The sequence below is a fragment of the Penicillium canariense genome (assembly GCF_028826845.1).
Source record: "Penicillium canariense strain IBT 26290 chromosome Unknown utg000002l_segment0_segment0, whole genome shotgun sequence".
Lineage (NCBI taxonomy): Eukaryota > Fungi > Ascomycota > Eurotiomycetes > Eurotiales > Aspergillaceae > Penicillium > Penicillium canariense.
In genome coordinates this window covers 2,885,087-2,903,068 of record NW_026622729.1, presented here as the reverse complement: position 1 = coordinate 2,903,068, position 17,982 = coordinate 2,885,087, and the positions used below count along the sequence as shown (strand labels likewise).

General features: G+C 50.8%; 5 protein-coding genes across 5 annotated transcripts; 4 read left to right on the top strand and 1 right to left on the bottom strand.

The window, feature by feature from the left end:
- Positions 1 to 668: 668 nt before the first annotated feature.
- Positions 669 to 2,453, top strand: N7482_004252 (FAD-binding oxidoreductase; the record flags this gene model as incomplete). The annotated part of the gene is made up of 5 exons (XM_056686377.1): positions 669 to 827; positions 897 to 1,164; positions 1,234 to 1,622; positions 1,717 to 2,111; positions 2,195 to 2,453. 5 exons carry the CDS (start codon positions 669 to 671, stop codon positions 2,451 to 2,453), a joined length of 1,470 nt encoding a protein of 489 aa, XP_056545119.1.
- Positions 2,454 to 6,291: 3,838 nt separating this feature from the next.
- On the bottom strand, positions 6,292 to 7,854 carry N7482_004251 (cytochrome P450; the record flags this gene model as incomplete). The annotated part of the gene is made up of 1 exon (XM_056686376.1): positions 6,292 to 7,854. One exon carries the CDS (start codon positions 7,852 to 7,854, stop codon positions 6,292 to 6,294), a length of 1,563 nt encoding a protein of 520 aa, XP_056545118.1.
- Positions 7,855 to 8,449: 595 nt separating this feature from the next.
- Positions 8,450 to 9,441, top strand: N7482_004250 (sulfotransferase family protein; the record flags this gene model as incomplete). The annotated part of the gene is given in 3 exon segments (XM_056686375.1): positions 8,450 to 8,609; positions 8,628 to 8,986; positions 9,070 to 9,441. The coding sequence occupies 3 exon segments, from the start codon at positions 8,450 to 8,452 to the stop codon at positions 9,439 to 9,441; spliced, it is 891 nt and encodes a 296-aa protein (XP_056545117.1).
- A 664-nt stretch (positions 9,442 to 10,105) lies between these two features.
- On the top strand, positions 10,106 to 11,920 carry N7482_004249 (cytochrome P450; the record flags this gene model as incomplete). Its single annotated transcript, XM_056686374.1, has 5 exons — positions 10,106 to 10,177; positions 10,261 to 10,840; positions 10,902 to 11,452; positions 11,518 to 11,693; positions 11,764 to 11,920. 5 exons carry the CDS (start codon positions 10,106 to 10,108, stop codon positions 11,918 to 11,920), a joined length of 1,536 nt encoding a protein of 511 aa, XP_056545116.1.
- Positions 11,921 to 12,641: 721 nt separating this feature from the next.
- N7482_004248 (2-alkenal reductase) lies at positions 12,642 to 16,912 on the top strand (the record flags this gene model as incomplete). The annotated part of the gene is made up of 3 exons (XM_056686373.1): positions 12,642 to 12,938; positions 13,014 to 15,512; positions 15,572 to 16,912. 3 exons carry the CDS (start codon positions 12,642 to 12,644, stop codon positions 16,910 to 16,912), a joined length of 4,137 nt encoding a protein of 1,378 aa, XP_056545115.1.
- Positions 16,913 to 17,982: the final 1,070 nt, after the last annotated feature.

The following is a 17,982-nucleotide window of genomic DNA, read 5'->3' as shown; positions in this document are numbered from 1 at the left end:
TAGGCCCACTTAAAAGCGAAGCTAGCCCACCGGTTGAAATTACCATCGATTGAAAATTACAATTATTTGAAATTTACCAGTATGGAGAGATAATTTCCAGTTTTTTGTAGCGGAGGCTGACCGCTGCCGAACCTTAAACAAACCTAATGGATCCTGCTGATTTCCCGAGCAATCCTGCATGATCGACAGGCGAATAAGGCTCATCCATCTCTTACAGGAATCTGAGACAAGTGGGAGAGCAAAAGGTCGCGAGCCGTGGAATAGCAAGAAGCCTCATCCGCACGTGTTAGAGGTGCGCACTCATGCAGACTTGAATCGCTTGATTCATATCCTTCTGTCGGCCTTTCGCAGAGTAGGTCACCTAAACGCCCCCATCGCGAAGTAAGCTTGTTTCAGCGCCCCACAGGTAGGCATGCATGCCGCAGATACTTTCCTCTCTCGATTTCCCTATTTCTGACTGTCAACTTCGCGGCATCGAGAAACGCGAAGTTCCGGGTTGCAGCGGTAGCCTATCGATTGATGCATGCAGCCAGACGAGGCAGAGGGCGGGGAAAGGGGTCTGACGCGTCAGTAGTCTTAAAAGATATTCACTATCTTGCGTGCGTCCACAACTTCTTCCCATCTCCTCTTCTAAAAAGAAATTACCGCAATAGTTCTGGCCATCCAGTATGACAGATTTCACGCTAGATGATAAAGACATACGCTCTTTCCAAAACTCCATTCAGTCCGAGCTATCTTCTCTTCTCTCCCCAGGAGCTGTGGTTGCACTACCGCCATCCCAGGAGTTTGAGAGCGTCAATCTACGATTCACCGAGTACGGTCGTCCGGTATAGTAATAGCCATATATATATACCAGATAATATATCAACGGCTGACTGTTCTCCCCTTTCTCGTAGACCTATTTGCTTGCCGTCCGTCCCGCATTCGAAGATGACGTCGTCCGCACCGTTAATTTTGCGCGAGAGAAGGGGATCCCATTTGCCCCGCGCTCCGGGCATCACTGCGTCACAACGAGCATGAGGCGACTTCGAAATGGCATCGTGATCGACATGCGCCCTCTAAAGCATATGACTTTCAATGCCGAACAGCGCCTGGTCACCGTTGGCGGGGGTACGATCATGGATGACTTCACACGATACGTGCATGGCCTCGGGATGGAAGTGAGTAAGTTGGTCGTATCTTCCACTCTAGCCAACACAACCCCAGACAATGAGATAATAACCACATAGGCAGCCGTTGGCTCCTGTCCAACAACAGGCGTAATCGGCGTCGCATTCGGGGCCGGTCTGGGCAGACTGCAAGGGAAATACGGCTATCTGAATGATAAGCTCGTGTCTTGTAAGCTACTCCTAGGCAACGGGTCTATCGTCACGGTTTCCGATTCCTCAAATTCGGATCTCTTTTGGGGGCTTCGTGGGGCGGGACATAACTTTGGTATTGCGCTGGAGGCGACGTTCCACGTCTATCCACAGACTAATTTAGGGATCCATTACTCTTGGGATCTGGAGTATCGACTGGAACAATGTGAGGAGGTCTTCCGAGTCTTGAACAAGGTACATGCTGTGATGCCGCCGGAGCTGGCGATCTTTGTAGTGTGGAAGCGCGAGTCGGGTGGAGAGTCGGTATGTGCAGTGTCTCCCCTCTCCATTTACCGTCCTCACGTAGTGACGTTCCGGACGCTTTTACGATTTTTTAACTGGTATACCATATACGCAGCATCTAATCCTCGTCAACCTTGTCTACTCTGGCCCCGAACGCGACTCTATGCCCTGGGTCGCTCACTTCTCGAACCTCAATCCCGTCCGCTCCACCAATGTTACCGCCACTTGGGACGAGCTGCCCTGGATCACCTATGGTGCCCAAAACAAGCTGCTCAGCAAACCGGAGGTCTGGAAACTGGCTCCAAACAAAATGATGAGTGCCGTTAGCGTGAAATCCTTTGATCTGGTAACGACAAAGGCCTTTTTTGAGTCCGTCAAGGAGATGAATGAGCGCTTTGCGGGAAAAGGCTGGTTTGGAACAATGTTCGAGAGTCTGCCACATCACCAGACGAGGGCTATTGAGGAGGACGCGACGGCCTTTCCGTGGCGGCATGGGACCAATCATCACTTGTAAGCGTCGTTTAACACTCTCAAACCTAAAAGCATCTGCAAATCCATATTGGAGAGAAGTGGGAGCGACTAATCGTTGATAGGATGATCACGGCCACGCCCAAGAGTACCCAGGATAGTGAGATCTTCGAAGCATGGCTAGAGAAGTGGAAGCTTGCCTTCATAGAAACCTCGGGATATGGGCGGTTGCAGCAGTATGTGAATTATGGAAATACGACGATGAAAGCGGACCCAGTGGAGGCACTCTACGGGTATGACCCGTGGAGGCTACAGAGACTGCGGGAGTTGAAGCAGCGATATGATCCTGACGGATTGTTTTCTTGGTACCAGCCTTTTGACTGAATGCATGCTCAGCCACCTGTATGCAATTCCGACCTACATGACCTATAATTATATTCTAGTCCGTGCATAGTTCGGCGGTTTGTAGATATGAGTGCATACAGGTAGACTTGGGCAGGCGGTGCGAAGGGGTCAAAAGATCTCAGGAACCCGACCCCGCTCGCGTGTGGGCAGGACAAGTCGCAACCTTATCGAGTATAAATCTCGCATAACTTATACTAGTTGAATAGAATTTTTATAGCGGGCTACTTACAGTCACAGCTGACTTGTCATTCTTGTCGGCCTATAGTTAAGTTCTTTTATTAGCTTTTGTATGGAACCTTTCAGAGTTTGCAGAAACCTAGACCGGTTTGCAACAAGTATCGTTTTAAACCACACTTCTTTCTATTTTCGGAAAAACAGATGGGCAGTTCCACATCTGACTGGAAGCGTTGTGGGTGGGTGTGCCACGGTTACAGCACATATTCGAACCGATAATGTAACGTGATGTTGTCCAAAACTCTTGAGGTCCTTCGCAGCCTAAGCGGGTCTTCCCTACTACATAGCTAATACGTGCGCTGCCACGTGTATCAAGTGCAACGCTTATGTCGCATACTAAACCACAGTAAATCACTCACCGATCCCCCACGTGTGCCAACAGGACGATCCCCCTGCAATGTTTCAGTCTCGCCGCTTGCTGCTTAGTCCAACAGCGCCACATACGCTGGAGAATGGACGGTCTCAGGGGTAGTGATCACTGATTCACCGATGAACCATGGTAGCGTGAAGTTTTAAGGTTTTTAGCTCTTTTCAGAAAGAGTTTAACTCTTTTCTTAAAACGGTTTTAGTAACTTTAAAGTAATAGGTACATACCCAAAAACCGGCACGCTAAACCCCTGAATTTGAAAAAAAGCCTAAAAGTGGGTTTTGGGGCACCGTTGGACCGCATCCCGGATTTTGAGACATTCCCCTTCGTTCCGGGTTCGCACTTGTATTTCGTATTTCGCGTATTCGCATTTCGCATTCATAGTTCGCAGACCGCCACGAGCATTCAGATACGCAAGGTATTGCTCGTACGAATATCCAGTTTCTTGCTAAGCAAAGCTAGATTCACAGGTGGCCTCCAGAAAGGTGCACCTCACATGACTCCCATTTTCAGACTTTGAGAGATCAGAACAGAATAATTGATTGTCCTTCCCGACGTGGGAAGGACTCTTATCTAACTAAATAACGTAATCCACGACCGGGCCGGACACACTATCTCTGATCATCAAATTTCGAATGAAGATATATCAACCAAAACGTATCAATTCATCTATATCTAGCGATTTTTACAACAATTGATCTGATGGCCAATTCCCCCACACCCACTACACCTTGGTGGAGCCCTTTTGGCTGGCCGAGCTGGTTGAATAGCCTCATCGGCCTGCTTATGCGATACGACCCGATCAGCTTCAACTGGCTGATTTAGCTGCTGAACTAGCTGTAGGCCCTCTTTAACCGATAGGCCACCTTCGTGTGGTATCTGCCGATTTGATCGTACGCGTTTATGGCGTTTTTTCTCATTCGCTACGCGTAGATCAGCGTTTTCTTACGCTAATAGCGCTATGTGATGAAGCGATATATAGTGGCCTTGGATGATCTGATCTAGCATGGTTTTTGATAGGCTTAGAGGGCTATGGAACCGTTGCTTAAGTAGATCCTTAAGCATCGAAGCTTGCTTCTATAGTTGAATAATAGTCTTAGGCGTTTTTAGGGTAAATTGGCTAGATCTACTAATTAGCCGGCTATTCGGTAGTAATAGCGTTCGGAGTAAGATATTAAGCTTCGAAAGTACCCAATCGGCGTCAATTAGATAAAGACTAATAGCTATGAAGGCATTTTAAAGAACATGTGGTTAAAAGGCCTCTGTACGCACCCGAGGGTAATCTGCAAGAAAGTCGAGTTTACCGATATAGTTATATATAACGCGAGCTAGATCGCTTACGAAGCGGCTATATACGCGTTTTAGTATAGCAAAACACCTAATATCAAGTGGTTGTAAAAGATATAATAAATACGGAGATATATAAAGTAGTATAATATTATTTTCTTCGCAGATTCGATCGAATTAAGGTATAAGATAGCTACTATAGCTATTAAGAATCAATAATCGATATTTCCCTTTCGTATATATCGTTATCGCTAGAATAAAAAGCTTTTATAGCTAGCGAAGGCCAATCTTATCGGTAGTCTACCTATTTAGCGAGACCTCGAATCGCTAGTCGTTTAGAAGATTATCAAACTAAGAGGCGATAAAGATTTTGCCTTTAAATATAACGCATAGCGGAAGCGAATAGCTATTAGCGTAGATTGCTTCGATTACTATTACCTATTCGCGGTTCCCCGGTTATAAAATTGATCGCCGACTATAATACTCAGCCCTTATAACCACCTTTTGTATAGATATAAGACCTATAGCGAAGCTAGTCTTATTAAAGTTGTAGATATCCTCCGGTTAGATTCCGTTCTCATCAACAATACGTTAGACAGTCGTAAACCAAGCTTATATCGATTTTGGGTCTTCGTTTAGGGCGCGTTGGTAGTCGTAGCGTCTTAAGAAGCGTGTACGAAGCTTATCGCGTCGTTTCATAAAGCTTGATGACCAATTTAGGCCGACGGTAGGCGGACAGTCTATTCTACGCGTAGCTAATAGAATATTAGCCATTTCTCGCATAGTAGAGGGTCTAGGCGCTGCTCCACGTGAATCTATAGAGAGTATCTATTCAGTAAACGAATCCTCTTCCAATTGGGTTAGTTTATGTCCGTTGGCGCGTATATCCACGCTGGGTAACACACCCTTAGCGCGGTCGGCTAGCGTTAAATTGGGTATATCGAATTGCCTAGCTGCTGCGCGAATCGATCGAAATTGGCCTTTTTGAATAGCCTAGAGGGCCAATAGTATCCTGCCCTCCTGTTCAATCAATTTTGAACGAGATTCAGCGCGTTTTGGTGGCATGGTTGGTTGTTGAAGAAGATAGGCAGTGAGAAAGACGCGTTTTTGAAGATAGTGTCGGGCCCGACCGTGTGTCCGGCCCGGTCGTGGATTACGTTACTTCAGACGATGCTTGTGTAACACGATGCCTGTAACTAGTTAGCCGGACGGCCAGGGGGCCGTCCGGATCATTGTATCACCGCCGGTGGCCTGCCTGAGGCCGTAAGAGGTCCTGGGACCACAACTTTGTCACGATAAGATGGTTTGTAGGTACGGAGTAGATAATCCAGGGACCTATAGATTATTGACCACACCCGGGGCTTTCTACAGTATCATCCAACATTCAAGGAAAATTCAATATATATTTCCACCACGTATCAAACTTATGAGTTCCTGATAGCGACCTCGGGAATGCAGCTATGGCTTTAATTCGTGCCGACTTGTATGCGAGCATTTTTGTGTGGAATCTGTAGCTTTATCTACATGATATATGTTCAGGGCTCGAGGCTGACTAGGTCACTTGTTTTCTTTCGTAGGTACAACCTTGCCGCCGACAATCTGTTCCTCGGTCTTGGTCTAGTATTCGGACACCTGCACTATCCCGTTATTGCAGACATTCTGTAACCAGGCCGTTAAGCGTCTACCTACCTACCGCAGCAGACACCAGAAACTATTTTAATATGTAGGAGGAAAAAAGAAAGAAAACAAAACTGGTTTGTTTTCGAGGTTACGCTACCTCGAAGACTGACCATGCTGTCTCCGACCTGAACAATCTCGATGCCATGTACGGAGTACACTGTAGGCCGCGCAGAGGAAGATCTTTGAAATATTCCATTCGGTCCTGCCCAGGTTGGGCTATTTGTCGGGCGGCTGGTCCCAGGGCTCCGATCAATCATCCCGCGCAATCCGCAATCTCGCCTTGACGCTCTCGTGGCCGGGGCCCGGACTGCAGATAATCGTGAAATGATGCCAATCCCTCGTGGGATCAACATCCAGCCCCTGGATCCTGTCAAACCGCTGGAGCATCCGTGAGATCACATACCCTGCCTCCGTCAGCGCGAACTGCTGTCCAATGCATATCCTGGGCCCTCCGTTGAACGGGACGTACGTCCAGCCCGGTCGCTTGCCCTCCCACCGCTCCGGGATGAAGTCGTCCGCGTCGGGCCCCCATATATCGTGACGGCGATGCAGGACATGAGTGCTGAAGTTCACTTCCTGTCCAGCGGGGATGAAAACCGGAGCTGTACCGTCTGGTCCACCACCACTGGGGAGAGTCGTATCGCGTAGTGCACGGCGGCTGTTGAACGGGACAACGGAGTGGAGGCGGAGGGTCTCACACAGGACGTGCTGGAGGTAGGTGCAGCTCTTGAGACGCTCAAAGGTGATGGTAACCTGGTTCTCATGGTAGGGGCCAAAGGTGTCGAGGATGACCCGACGGAGTTTGTCGAAGATGGCCGGATGGCGGATAAGACAGTAGAAGACCCAGCTGAGAAGGGAGGCTGTCGTGTCTCGGCCCGCGGCGAGGAGGCCCAGAACATGGTCGCGGACTTCGCTTGGGTTTGGAGATCGCGAGATCAGGGCCTCGAGGAGGTCGTAACGCTTCTTGTTTCCTTGGTCGGCTTGTCCTGCATCTGCGATTGCCTGGTCGCAGAATTCGTGGAGGATGTTGACGCATTCTTTGATCTCCCGGGTCCCATAGAGCCAGTACAAATTCCGGAGCCGCAGGCGTTTACTGAGCAATTCCTGCACCCGCTCGAAGGCCCAGTGGAAGTCTTTCTGCTGATGGTGCTGCTCCTCTCGCAGACGGACCAGGAGTGAATCTGAACTTTTCCCCAGGAAGAGTTCCGTGGCCGAATCGATGGTCAGGCACGGAATGAGGGACGCCAGGCTGACGGGTCTTGTCCAGCCATCCGGTTCGCCAGGCATGCATAGCAGCATGCGCTGCAGATGTCGTTCCAACAAAGAGAGATCGGAGACCTGCTCACGCGAAAAGATTGGTCGGACGACCTCGCGCGCGCTATGCCACTCCGGTCCATCGACGGCGAAAATACTGCGGCCAAGGACGGTCTTCAGCCCCCGACTGCGAGCTTGTCCCATCCCAAAATCGTTGAATTGTGTTGCTAAGATCGCCTGGATGTTTTTGGGGTCGGCTGTGGTGTAGTGCTCGCTGCCCAGCATCCGCGTTCGCCAGGTATACCGAGGGCCCATTGCGTTGTATCGCTCAACGATGAAATCTGGTGTCCGCTCCTGGCGATCTGCCTCCAGCAGGCGTAGCAGAACGTCAATTCCGAACGGCCATCGTGTTGGTTCAAGTGGTATGGGCTTGCATCCGAGTTGTCCAGCCTTGTGCTGCTGCCGCCATCGTCGTAGGAAGCCGTGACTGATGCGAACAAGCAATAGCAACGGAAGCACTCGAGTGACGAGTATATACGTCAAGCTGCTGGAAAACATGGTAGAATCAGTCTGAGAGAGAAGGGGAATGCCTCAATCTCCTCTTCGAAGTAATCAAACGTCTGCGCAGAATACACCATATACTCGCACAACGACTAAGAACAATGGGGCACCGAGCAACGCTGCGTGCCTCGTTTAGGAAAGCGTATTGGCCATGTTTCGACTTCCCAGATGTTTGCAGGTCTGAACGGATATCCCTGGCGTGTGAGATCTACAGATACACTCGTTATTGTGTACCAGTATCACTGCAGTATTACACTGAATCTGCATACAGTACACGCCCCGTCCTCGAATTCCGTCACCTCCGCCACTGAGCGGAGCAGCCAGTTAAGTGGATCTTGCGCATTAGTCTCAACTTTCTTTCTGATTCGGCGCTGTTGGGCCTGGCCTGACTCTCTTATCGCTTCCTCCCTGTCTCCTGGACCTAAAGTTATTCCTTTGGATGTGATTGGAAGTCTCAGGTTTGCGACCTGCATTCTCCCATATGTGTTCTTGTTTCTAGTACTTTTTTGAGACCATTCACATATATGTAGACTTGGAGAGACACACTGCAAATCATTAGCAGAAAAAAAAAAACTCTACGACACGAACAGAGATGTCAGTCATAGAGCCCACCGCCTTGTCCGCCTCAGCGCGATGGATCGACAAGATCCCAGCAGAGGACACTGCGCCACAAGAAATGAAAGTCCTCTGTTTAGGACTGTCCCGCACTGCGACTATGTGTCTGGTTGGCCTCCTATGCTCCGTTTCGCTCGGTATCTAACATCTTCCAGCCATGTGGGCGGCCCTGAAGATCCTCGGATACAACACCTACCACTTCAAAGAAATCGGTGGCTGTCCACAAAACGTTTCGGAACGACACCTCTGGTGCTGGCGTGAAGCCCTCATCGCGAAGCTCTACAACAGCGGGAAGCGCTACGACGCAGCGGAATTTCGCACACTTCTCCGGCGGTACAACGCCGTGACAGATGCCCCTTGTGTCAACTTCTCCAATGAGCTGTTGGCAACATATCCAGAAGCCAAGGTTATTCTCACAAACCGGGATCCAGAGAAATGGCTCGATTCGATCTTCCGGACGTATCACCGTGTGTTGGAGAATAAGGGGTTCAGGGTTGCAGCGGTATTTGATCCGGTAATGCCCTCCCTCACGTGAAGAGGCATCGTGGATTGCTTGACATGGTAGTTCTTGGGCTGAATATCGGATTGATCTCACAGGCCCTAAACGCCCTCTCGGAACTCTTTTACCTTGTACTCCACGACTGGAGTGGCGGCGACTGGCGTAGTCGTGACAAGCTACGAGAAGGCTATACGAAGCACTACGCGCACATCCGGGAAATCGTCCCCAACGATAACCTACTAGAGTGGGAGCCAAAAGATGGATGGGAGCCTCTCTGCAAGTTCCTGGGGAGGCCAGTCCCGAATCAGCCGTTTCCTTATGCGAACAAGGGGAATGATGTCTCGGATCGGCTGTTGCTGGGAGGGAAAATCCGGTTGGTGAAGTGGGTGATAGGGAAGATATTTTGGCCTGCGGCGGGGGTGGCTGTGGGGATTGGAGCTTGGTGGTTGTATGCGCACGTGGACCTTTGAAAGGGGATTGTTTTCTGAGAATATCCTAGACCTCATTTTCCAGGCAGCGGTATCCGGTTTTTTTTTTTTTTTCTGGGCTTGGATTGATCCTTCACACTTTGACAAAATAAAATGGAACAGGCAGATGGACAATATGGTCACACGAGTAACAGTAGCGTTTAGTGATCAGTTGATCAATCATATTCACCGCCCCAATTATCTCCCAGCGAGGCTCTGTGCCGCTGACCCAAACAAGGTATAGTGTATGCAGTCCTGATCGCTGGATTTACCCCTACGCCCCGCAAGGCACAGCACCCTTGTTTCGCCCAGTGGCACCATGCGCCTCCTCCACGTGGGTGGATAAGCTTTAGAGAATAAGCTTCGGAGAAACTATCCGAGAGTTCCACCCGAAGTAGACCCGCAGGAGAGGTACCTTATTGAGTGAATTGCAAATTGAAAATTACCTCCACGCTAGCGTTTTCCCGTATGTGTTACAGGCCACCTGAAAACAAGCCGTAGTACGTTTCCACAGGAATGTCAGATGGTTGATCGAGCCCTGACAAGTGGCCCTTTCAGGCCTGCGAGAAGGTTCTCATAAACCAAATTATGCCCATAACTCATGCATTGATCCCGGATCCCGAAGCCCTTGCTCCTTTCAATCCTCTTGCCACCGTGCCTTCGCGAGATGGCGAATATTCCGCCGCTATCATATGCTGTCCTGACACCAGCGAGCATTGCTCTGGGGTTGCTCTGCTCTGTAGGTCAAGTTCTCTTCGCCGCGATGGCGTCTCCCCCCCCCAACATGTTTATGTCCGTATACATTCTAACTCCCCTTTGCAGGTCTGTCTGTATTGGATTATATGGACACTCTACAGTCTCTTTTTCCACCCACTTTCCGCATACCCTGGCCCCAAACTCTGGGCTCTCACTCGCCTTCCGTGGATCTGGACCAGTCTTCGCGGCGACATCGCCTGGACTATCCGCGATTTCCACGAGCAGTACGGGCCAGTGATTCGCATCGCGCCCGATGAACTCTCCTACACGACCGGTACCGCCGGGAAGAAAATCTACGGGCAGCGCAGCCCAGAGTTTGTCAAGTGCCTTGATGGACGGGGCATCGTTCCGCCATCGAGAATGGGGGTGAGAGGCATCGTGACTGCACATCAAGAAAAGCACGCGCAGCTGCGAAGGGCGATTTTGCCGGCATTCTCGGAGAGAGCACTCCGCGAGCAGGAGAGCTTCTTCCAGCTGTATGCGGGGAAGTTGACGGCCCAGTTGAGCAGAGTGTGTAAAAGTGGACCGCAGGACATGGTGCGATGGTACAGTTTTACGACATTCGATATCGTGAGTGATCTGGCCTTTGGAGAGGCGGCGGGCTGTCTGGGTAGGTCCATCCATCGCTCCTTCCCTCTCTCTCTCGGTATGTCTGTCTGTAGGTGATGCCTTGGCGCGAAGGCTAATACATTCGGGCAATGGCTCAGATAATGCCGACAGCCCCTGGCTGGCAGTCCTGGGGTTACGCGCAAAGTCTATCGTCTGGCTCCAATTCACCGTCTACTACGGGCTCTACCACTGGATCGCGTGGATCGCGCCGAAATACATGCTCCAGGCGCGGCAGAAGCACATCGAACTGTGCGGGGAGAAAATCCGGAGAAGACTCCAGCTCAAGGAGGACCGCAAGGACTTCATGAGCTACATCTTAGACAACAAATCGGAGAAACTGTCGAACCTGGAGCTCGTCATCATGGCATCCGCGTTTATCGTTGCGGGCAGTCGGACCTCCGCTGCAGCGCTGTCGGGTATGACGTTCCTCCTGCTTCGCAACCCTCCGGTCTACCGTCGTCTCGTTGACGAGATCCGGTCCGCCTTTCAGAAGGAAGAGGACATGACCATGGTGGCGACGGGCCAGCTGCGATACCTAGGCGCTGTAATCGAGGAAGGGCTACGATTGTACCCTCCTTCGCCGTCTTCCCTGCCGCGGTTCGTGCCTGGCAAGGGCGAGGAGATTGATGGTAAATGGGTTCCAGGAGGGGTAGGTGGTGTATTAAGTCTTGATTTGATTAAACTTCCCTTGGCTGATTGCTCCATACGATTTAGATCGCTGTCGGCGTCCACCAGCTCTCGGCAGGCTCCATGGAATGGAACTTTCAGCAGGCGAAGTCGTTCATTCCTGAGCGTTGGCTAGATGTTTCTGCGGATTCGCCATTCGCCAATGATAACAGGACCTCCATTCAGCCTTTCTCGTACGGCCCCCGGAATTGCATCGGGAAAAGGTGAGTGCAAGGGGTTATCGCTCCTTCCCCCTATTGATGTCAGTATAGTAACTCTTGCCTGGCTCGATAGTATGGCGTACGCCGAGATGAGACTGATTCTAGCTCATATCCTCTGGAAGTTTGACCTTGAGCTTGTGGATAAGTCAGACACCTGGTCTACGACACAGAAAACGTATTTGGTCTGGGAGAAGCCTCCGTTGATGATTAATATTCGCGAGAGGGAGTAGGCACTGTGGAAGGGCAGCTGCCATGTAAGGGCATCACTGAAATGAGCTTTTGCATACCTTGGACGTCCTTCCCATCTAACACATTATTGCTTTTATGTCTATAATTACTTCTATAACCGATTCCGGTTGTGCATGCTAGGAAGCATCAGAGCCCTGCGATCAACTGTAGATGTAAGAGTTAGGCACGGTCTGGTATTTGGGCGTCTTTAGAACCATCAAATCCCATTACATCCACATGCAAATGGTTATCCACCTTATGTTTTGGTCCAAGATCCTCCCCACCCGGACGGCTCGGAGCAGAACCATCGCATGGTCAAGGCTAGCATGCAGATTGGTGCCATAGTTGAGACTAAACGGATGGGGAGGTGGAGGGTCTGTTATTACAGGCGAATCAATCCTACGTACCTTCGTTATTTTTTACATGCTACGTGCCTATACGTACCTTACGTTTTCTATAATTCAGGCCCCATCCACCCGTTCCGTGGCGTTCACGCCCGAGCGGAGTTTCGGTCCCTGCCACGGAAGGTTAACCAGCTAAAAGGTAACCCCTTTCACAAATTTTGTGTCATGGCCATTTCATCTTCCTCCGCTCGACTCCAGAAACGCACTGTACAGATTGTGCAGCGTCTTTTCATACACACACACATAATCCCTCATGGCCTGCCCCCTCGTTTAATATACCTCAGATTACCTCGTTTCCCAGTTTCACTCCCAGTGAGAGATGGCGACGCACTCGCCCACGCGCGTCGCGGCAGCGACCAGCCCACACCCGGAGGAAAAGCCACCTAGTAACTTAATCTCACCCTTGGATTCTAGCGCGGTGTATTCAAAAAGCAAGCCCCAGAAAAAAATCGGCGACCTCATCGACTCGCGGCTCCAACGCAAATGGTCCTGGTGGCTGAACCCCCTCCGGCTGCAGAAGATCCCTCCCATTCCCGAGGAGCGGTCTGTCTGCCCTGAATATGGCGCGGGGATTTTTAGTATCATTAGCTTCCAGTGGATTGCTTCTTTGATGCATGTCAGTTTTCACCACCTACAATGACAATCTGAGTTCTTGGAAAGAAAGAGCAAGCTGACACGGGCTGACATGAAGGTCGGATACTTACGTCCTATCGAGCAGCAAGATATCTGGAAGGTTAATCCAGATCGAGCCACTGCCCGGCTCGTCGAACGTTTCCAAGACGCGTACCGCCGACAATTGGAACAGGGAGAGAGAAACCAGAATGAGCATCGGAACCTCCTCCTCATCTCCCTGTACGAGACCTTTAAATACGAAATTTGGGTCGGCGGCATCTGCCAGCTCATCAGTGCCATCATCTCCGTTCTCACTCCCCTGGCCACACGGTATCTGATCTCCTTTGCTTCGGATGTCTACAATGCCAAACATAGTGGCCTGCCAGGCCCGGGCATCGGGCGGGGCATCGGCATCGTCATCGGAATAACCTGCATGCAGGTTCTCCAGAGCCTGGGGAATAACCATTTCATGTATAAGGGGATGATTGTTGGTGGGCAAGCGAAGGCTGTGTTGACGAGCGTGATCTTCAACAAGGCACTGAAGCTATCTGGGCGTGCGAAGAGCAGGTGGACCAATGGCAGGATTCTGACGCTGCTCAGTGTCGACATCGACCGCATCAATATCGCGTCGGGCATGCTTCATATTCTATGGACTGCCCCACTTACCATAATTCTCACGTTGGTCATTCTCGCGATCAATATCGGGTACAGCGCTCTGTCCGGTTACGCCCTGCTCGTCATCGGCACCCCCCTCTTGGCCTACTCCATCCGCTCTCTCGTAAAGCGCCGCAAAACTATCAACAAGCTCGCCGACCAGCGCGTATCCCTCTCCCAGGAACTCCTGGAAAACATCCGTATTGTCAAATTTCTTGGCTGGGAATCCAGTTTCCTGTCCCGTCTAACGGAAATCCGTGGTCGTGAGATTAAGGAGATCCGGCTACTTCTGGCAATTCGGAACGCCATTCTCTGTGTCTCGCTCTCGCTGCCCGTGTTCGCGTCGATGCTGTCATTTATCACGTATTCGCTGTCCGGGCATGCGCTTACACCATCTCGTATTTTCTCCTCTGTGGCGCTGTTCAATGGGCTGAGGAATCCACTAAATCTCTTGCCACAGGTCATTAGCCAGGTGACAGATGCATGGACAGCGATTCATCGCATTCAGGATTTCCTGCAGGCGGAAGAGCGGAGGGAGGATGTGAAGTTTGACGAAGGGATGGACCAGGCTATCCGTTTGGAGAATGTGTCCTTTACCTGGGAAAAGGTGTCGTCTGAAGAGCAAGGTGGAAATACACAGCATCCGTGGTCAAAATCGCAAAAGAGTCAAGCTAGGGATGAGAAAGGCGAGCCGGAGCCCTATAAGCTGGCAAAACTCACCCTCTCCATCAAGCCGAACGAGCTGATAGCAGTCATCGGCTCGGTAGGATCCGGCAAGTCATCCCTTCTATCAGCCCTGGCCGGGGAGATGCGGTTAACAACAGGCGAGGCCCGAATCAGGTCCAGCACAGCATTCTGCCCACAGCAGGCCTGGATTCAGAGTACCTCTATCAAAAACAACATCTTGTTCGGCAAGGCGTACGATGAAAAGTGGTATAACGACGTCGTGGACGCGTGTGCTTTGAAAACAGATTTCGAGATGCTGCCCGCAGGTGACGAAACGGAGGTCGGGGAACGAGGCATCACCTTGTCAGGCGGCCAGAAGCAGCGCCTAGACATTGCGCGTGCGGTCTACTCGAACACAGACATAATCCTGCTGGATGATCCGCTTTCCGCTGTTGATGCCCATGTTGGTCGTCATATTATGGATCGTGTAATCTGCGGCCTGTTGCGGGGGAAATGCAGGATTCTAGCGACACATCAACTACAAGTTGCAAGTCGCTGCGATAGGATTGTCCTGCTCGATGACGGGCGTATTCAGGCTTTTGATACTTTCGACAATTTGATCCGGGATAATTACATCTTCCACCAGCTCATGTCCGGGATGGCGCAGGAGAGAGAGGAGACAAAGCAAAGTGACACAATGGGCGAGGGGTATACGGAAAAGACTTCGAAGAAGACCCCTCGGACTGGAAAGGCAATCATGCAAAAGGAAGGACGGGAGATCAACTCGGTTAGCTGGAGCGTCTGGAAAGCCTATATCTTAGCCTCCGGGCCCCGCTCCAGTTTCATATACATGCTGATCTTAACCCTCAGCCTTCTGGCCACGGGCGGCGCGACAATCACGACGAATCTATGGCTGGCTTATTGGACCTCCAGCAAGTGGGATCTTTCCAATGGGCAGTATATCGGCATCTACGCAGGCCTCGGCGGGGCCCAGGTCTTGTTCATGTACACATTCGCCTTGATGCTGGCTAAGGCGGGCACAGATGCAAGTAAGCTGATCCTCCAGCGTGCCGTGGATAGAGTCATCAGGGCGCCAATAACCTTCTTCGATACGACCCCTATCGGACGTATTATGAATCGTCTGTCGAAGGATATCCAGGTCATGGACAATGAGTTGACAGAAGGCCTGCGGACGTTCGCTGTGACGATCACGACCATCATCTCAGTCATTATACTCATCATTTTATTTTACCACTATGTACGTTTCCCTTCCCTGGAGCCAGGGCGTAGGAGTCTGTTCTTCTAACCACTTCACAGTTCGCCATCGCCCTCTTCCCGCTGCTCATTCTCTTCCTCCTTGCCGCAAACTACTACCGCGCCTCGGCCCGTGATATCAAGCGACATGATTCCATCCTCCGATCACACGTTTTCGCCCAATTCATTGAAGCCATCTCCGGTGCAGCCTGTATCAGAGCATACGGGCTGCAGAAGCAATTTAGCCTTCGTATCAACACAGCTATCGACGAAATGGACGGCACGTACTTCCTCACCATGGCCAACCAGCGCTGGCTCAGTGTCCGACTCAATGCCGTGGGAACTGCGATGGTATTCGTGACGGGCATCCTGGTCGTAACCTCTCGATTCAGTGTCTCGCCCAGCATCGCGGGTTTGGTCCTCGCATACATATTGATGATTGTGCAGACCCTGCAGTTTACCGTTCGCCAGCTTGCAGAGGTAGAGAATCACATGAACGCTACCGAGAGACTACATTCGTACGCTACTCAGTTGGAGACGGAGGAAAAGGAAGACGCGTGCGGCCAGCAGGGCACACTCAGCCAGCTTTCTCCCACCTGGCCGCAAAATGGGACTATCACGTTCTCAAACGTGCACATGCGATATCGCCCAGGTCTTCCGCTCGCACTACGTGGCCTGAACCTCGAGGTCCGTAGTGGAGAGCGCATTGGGATTGTTGGTCGCACCGGCGCGGGGAAATCAAGCATCTTATCGGCACTGTTCCGCATTACCGAATTGGCAGTGGGTACGATCAAGATAGACGACGTTGACATCACGACCGTCCCGCTAGATTCCCTCCGTTCTCGCCTTGCGATCATTCCCCAGGATCCAACGCTTTTCCGGGGCACGGTGCGGTCGAATATCGATCCGTTTAATGAACACACGGATCTGGAATTATGGTCTGCATTGAGAAAAGTCTACCTAGCAGGGGATGAAGGAAACGAAGAAGTAGAGGGGGAAGAAAAAGACGGCCCACACAGCAAACCAGCAGCCCTAAAGCTAGACACGGTCGTTGAAGATGACGGCCGGAATTTCTCAATCGGACAGCGACAACTGCTAGCGTTTGCACGGGCTCTGGTACGAAACTCGCGCATTACCGTCTTGGACGAGGCTACGTCGTCAGTGGATCTGGCTACGGATCGTCGTATTCAACAAAATATCGCTATGTGGTTCCAGGGAAGGACTCTGATTTGCATTGCGCATCGGCTGCACACCGTCCTTTCGTGTGATCGGATTGTCGTGATGGACCAGGGCCAGATTGCGGAGGCGGATCCGCCATTGCGGCTGTGGGAGTGCGACGGGGGTATCTTTCGGGGGATGTGTGATCGATCTGGCATCACAAGGGAGGATTTCGATTGTTCATGATTGTGCTAGCAGAGATTTTGGGGATTGGTAGGGAGGTTTCATTCAGCGTGAAATACTTCGTAGGATCCAACCCATAGAGTCGTCACTCCCCACAAACAGCTAATTTGTTGCCATCGAGTGTATTTTTCTTTGTGTTTAGCATGGAAGCCATAGGGATTTAATTTATGAGATTCGCTAGCCCCGAGTATGGTATGTACTTGCCCTTTTAACTAAATAAAGATCTGAATGTTATTTTCAACGGCAGGAGAAGAGAAAAATAGCAGAAAAAAAACATTTATTGGTGACCTCTCGCAGTCAAGATGGGAACAGGAACGTGTACAGTTTGGCCGTAATTGGTCACCTGTCGCTGCGGTCTTATGCGTAAACACATTAGACTGTAGCGTCAGAGAAGGCCCAAATGACCTAGGCTAAACTAGGATGGTAGAGGGGACAGTGGAGGAAGCAGTAGGGATAGCGGAGCGGGCGAGCCCGTCTGATACTGGTGATTGAGCTTGTATAGAACTGACGTGTTCGTGGTGAAATACACCCTGAATGCCTCCGAGGTCTATCTACCGAGCACCTGGATCTGGTCGTTGAGGACCCTATTGTTGTGCGTATGTTGAGCCGTACCCTTCCGAAATCTATGGCCCTAGTAGCCGTCTGTCTAAATACCAAGTGCTCTTAGCTTAGTGGACAAGGTAGAGAGGAAATGGTTGCGGCTAAATAGTTTTTGGTAGAAGGAGAATAACGGGGTATCGGGCTCTTTAGGGTCGAGTAGTAGTAGCTTCTAAAGCGCGTCTACTAGGCACGCTTTATCTCCTGTTTTTGCGAGAATAATCTATATTCCTTCGTGGCGGTGGTACGTCTTACTCTGTTTGAGTGTGAGTTGCTTATAATCCAGTAAGGACGAGAATCTAACGTCGGAGCGCGTAAGCTTTATAGCTGAGAAGATAGAGCGTGTGTTGAGGTCTTCTGTCTTCTGGGTAAATTCTCCGAGGTAGAGGAACCTAGTAAATGCTACCTAGTAGGCGGTTGCGAATTCAAGTCGTCTAGAAGGTTCGTAGTTATCTCTAGGGGCTATAACGGGAGTG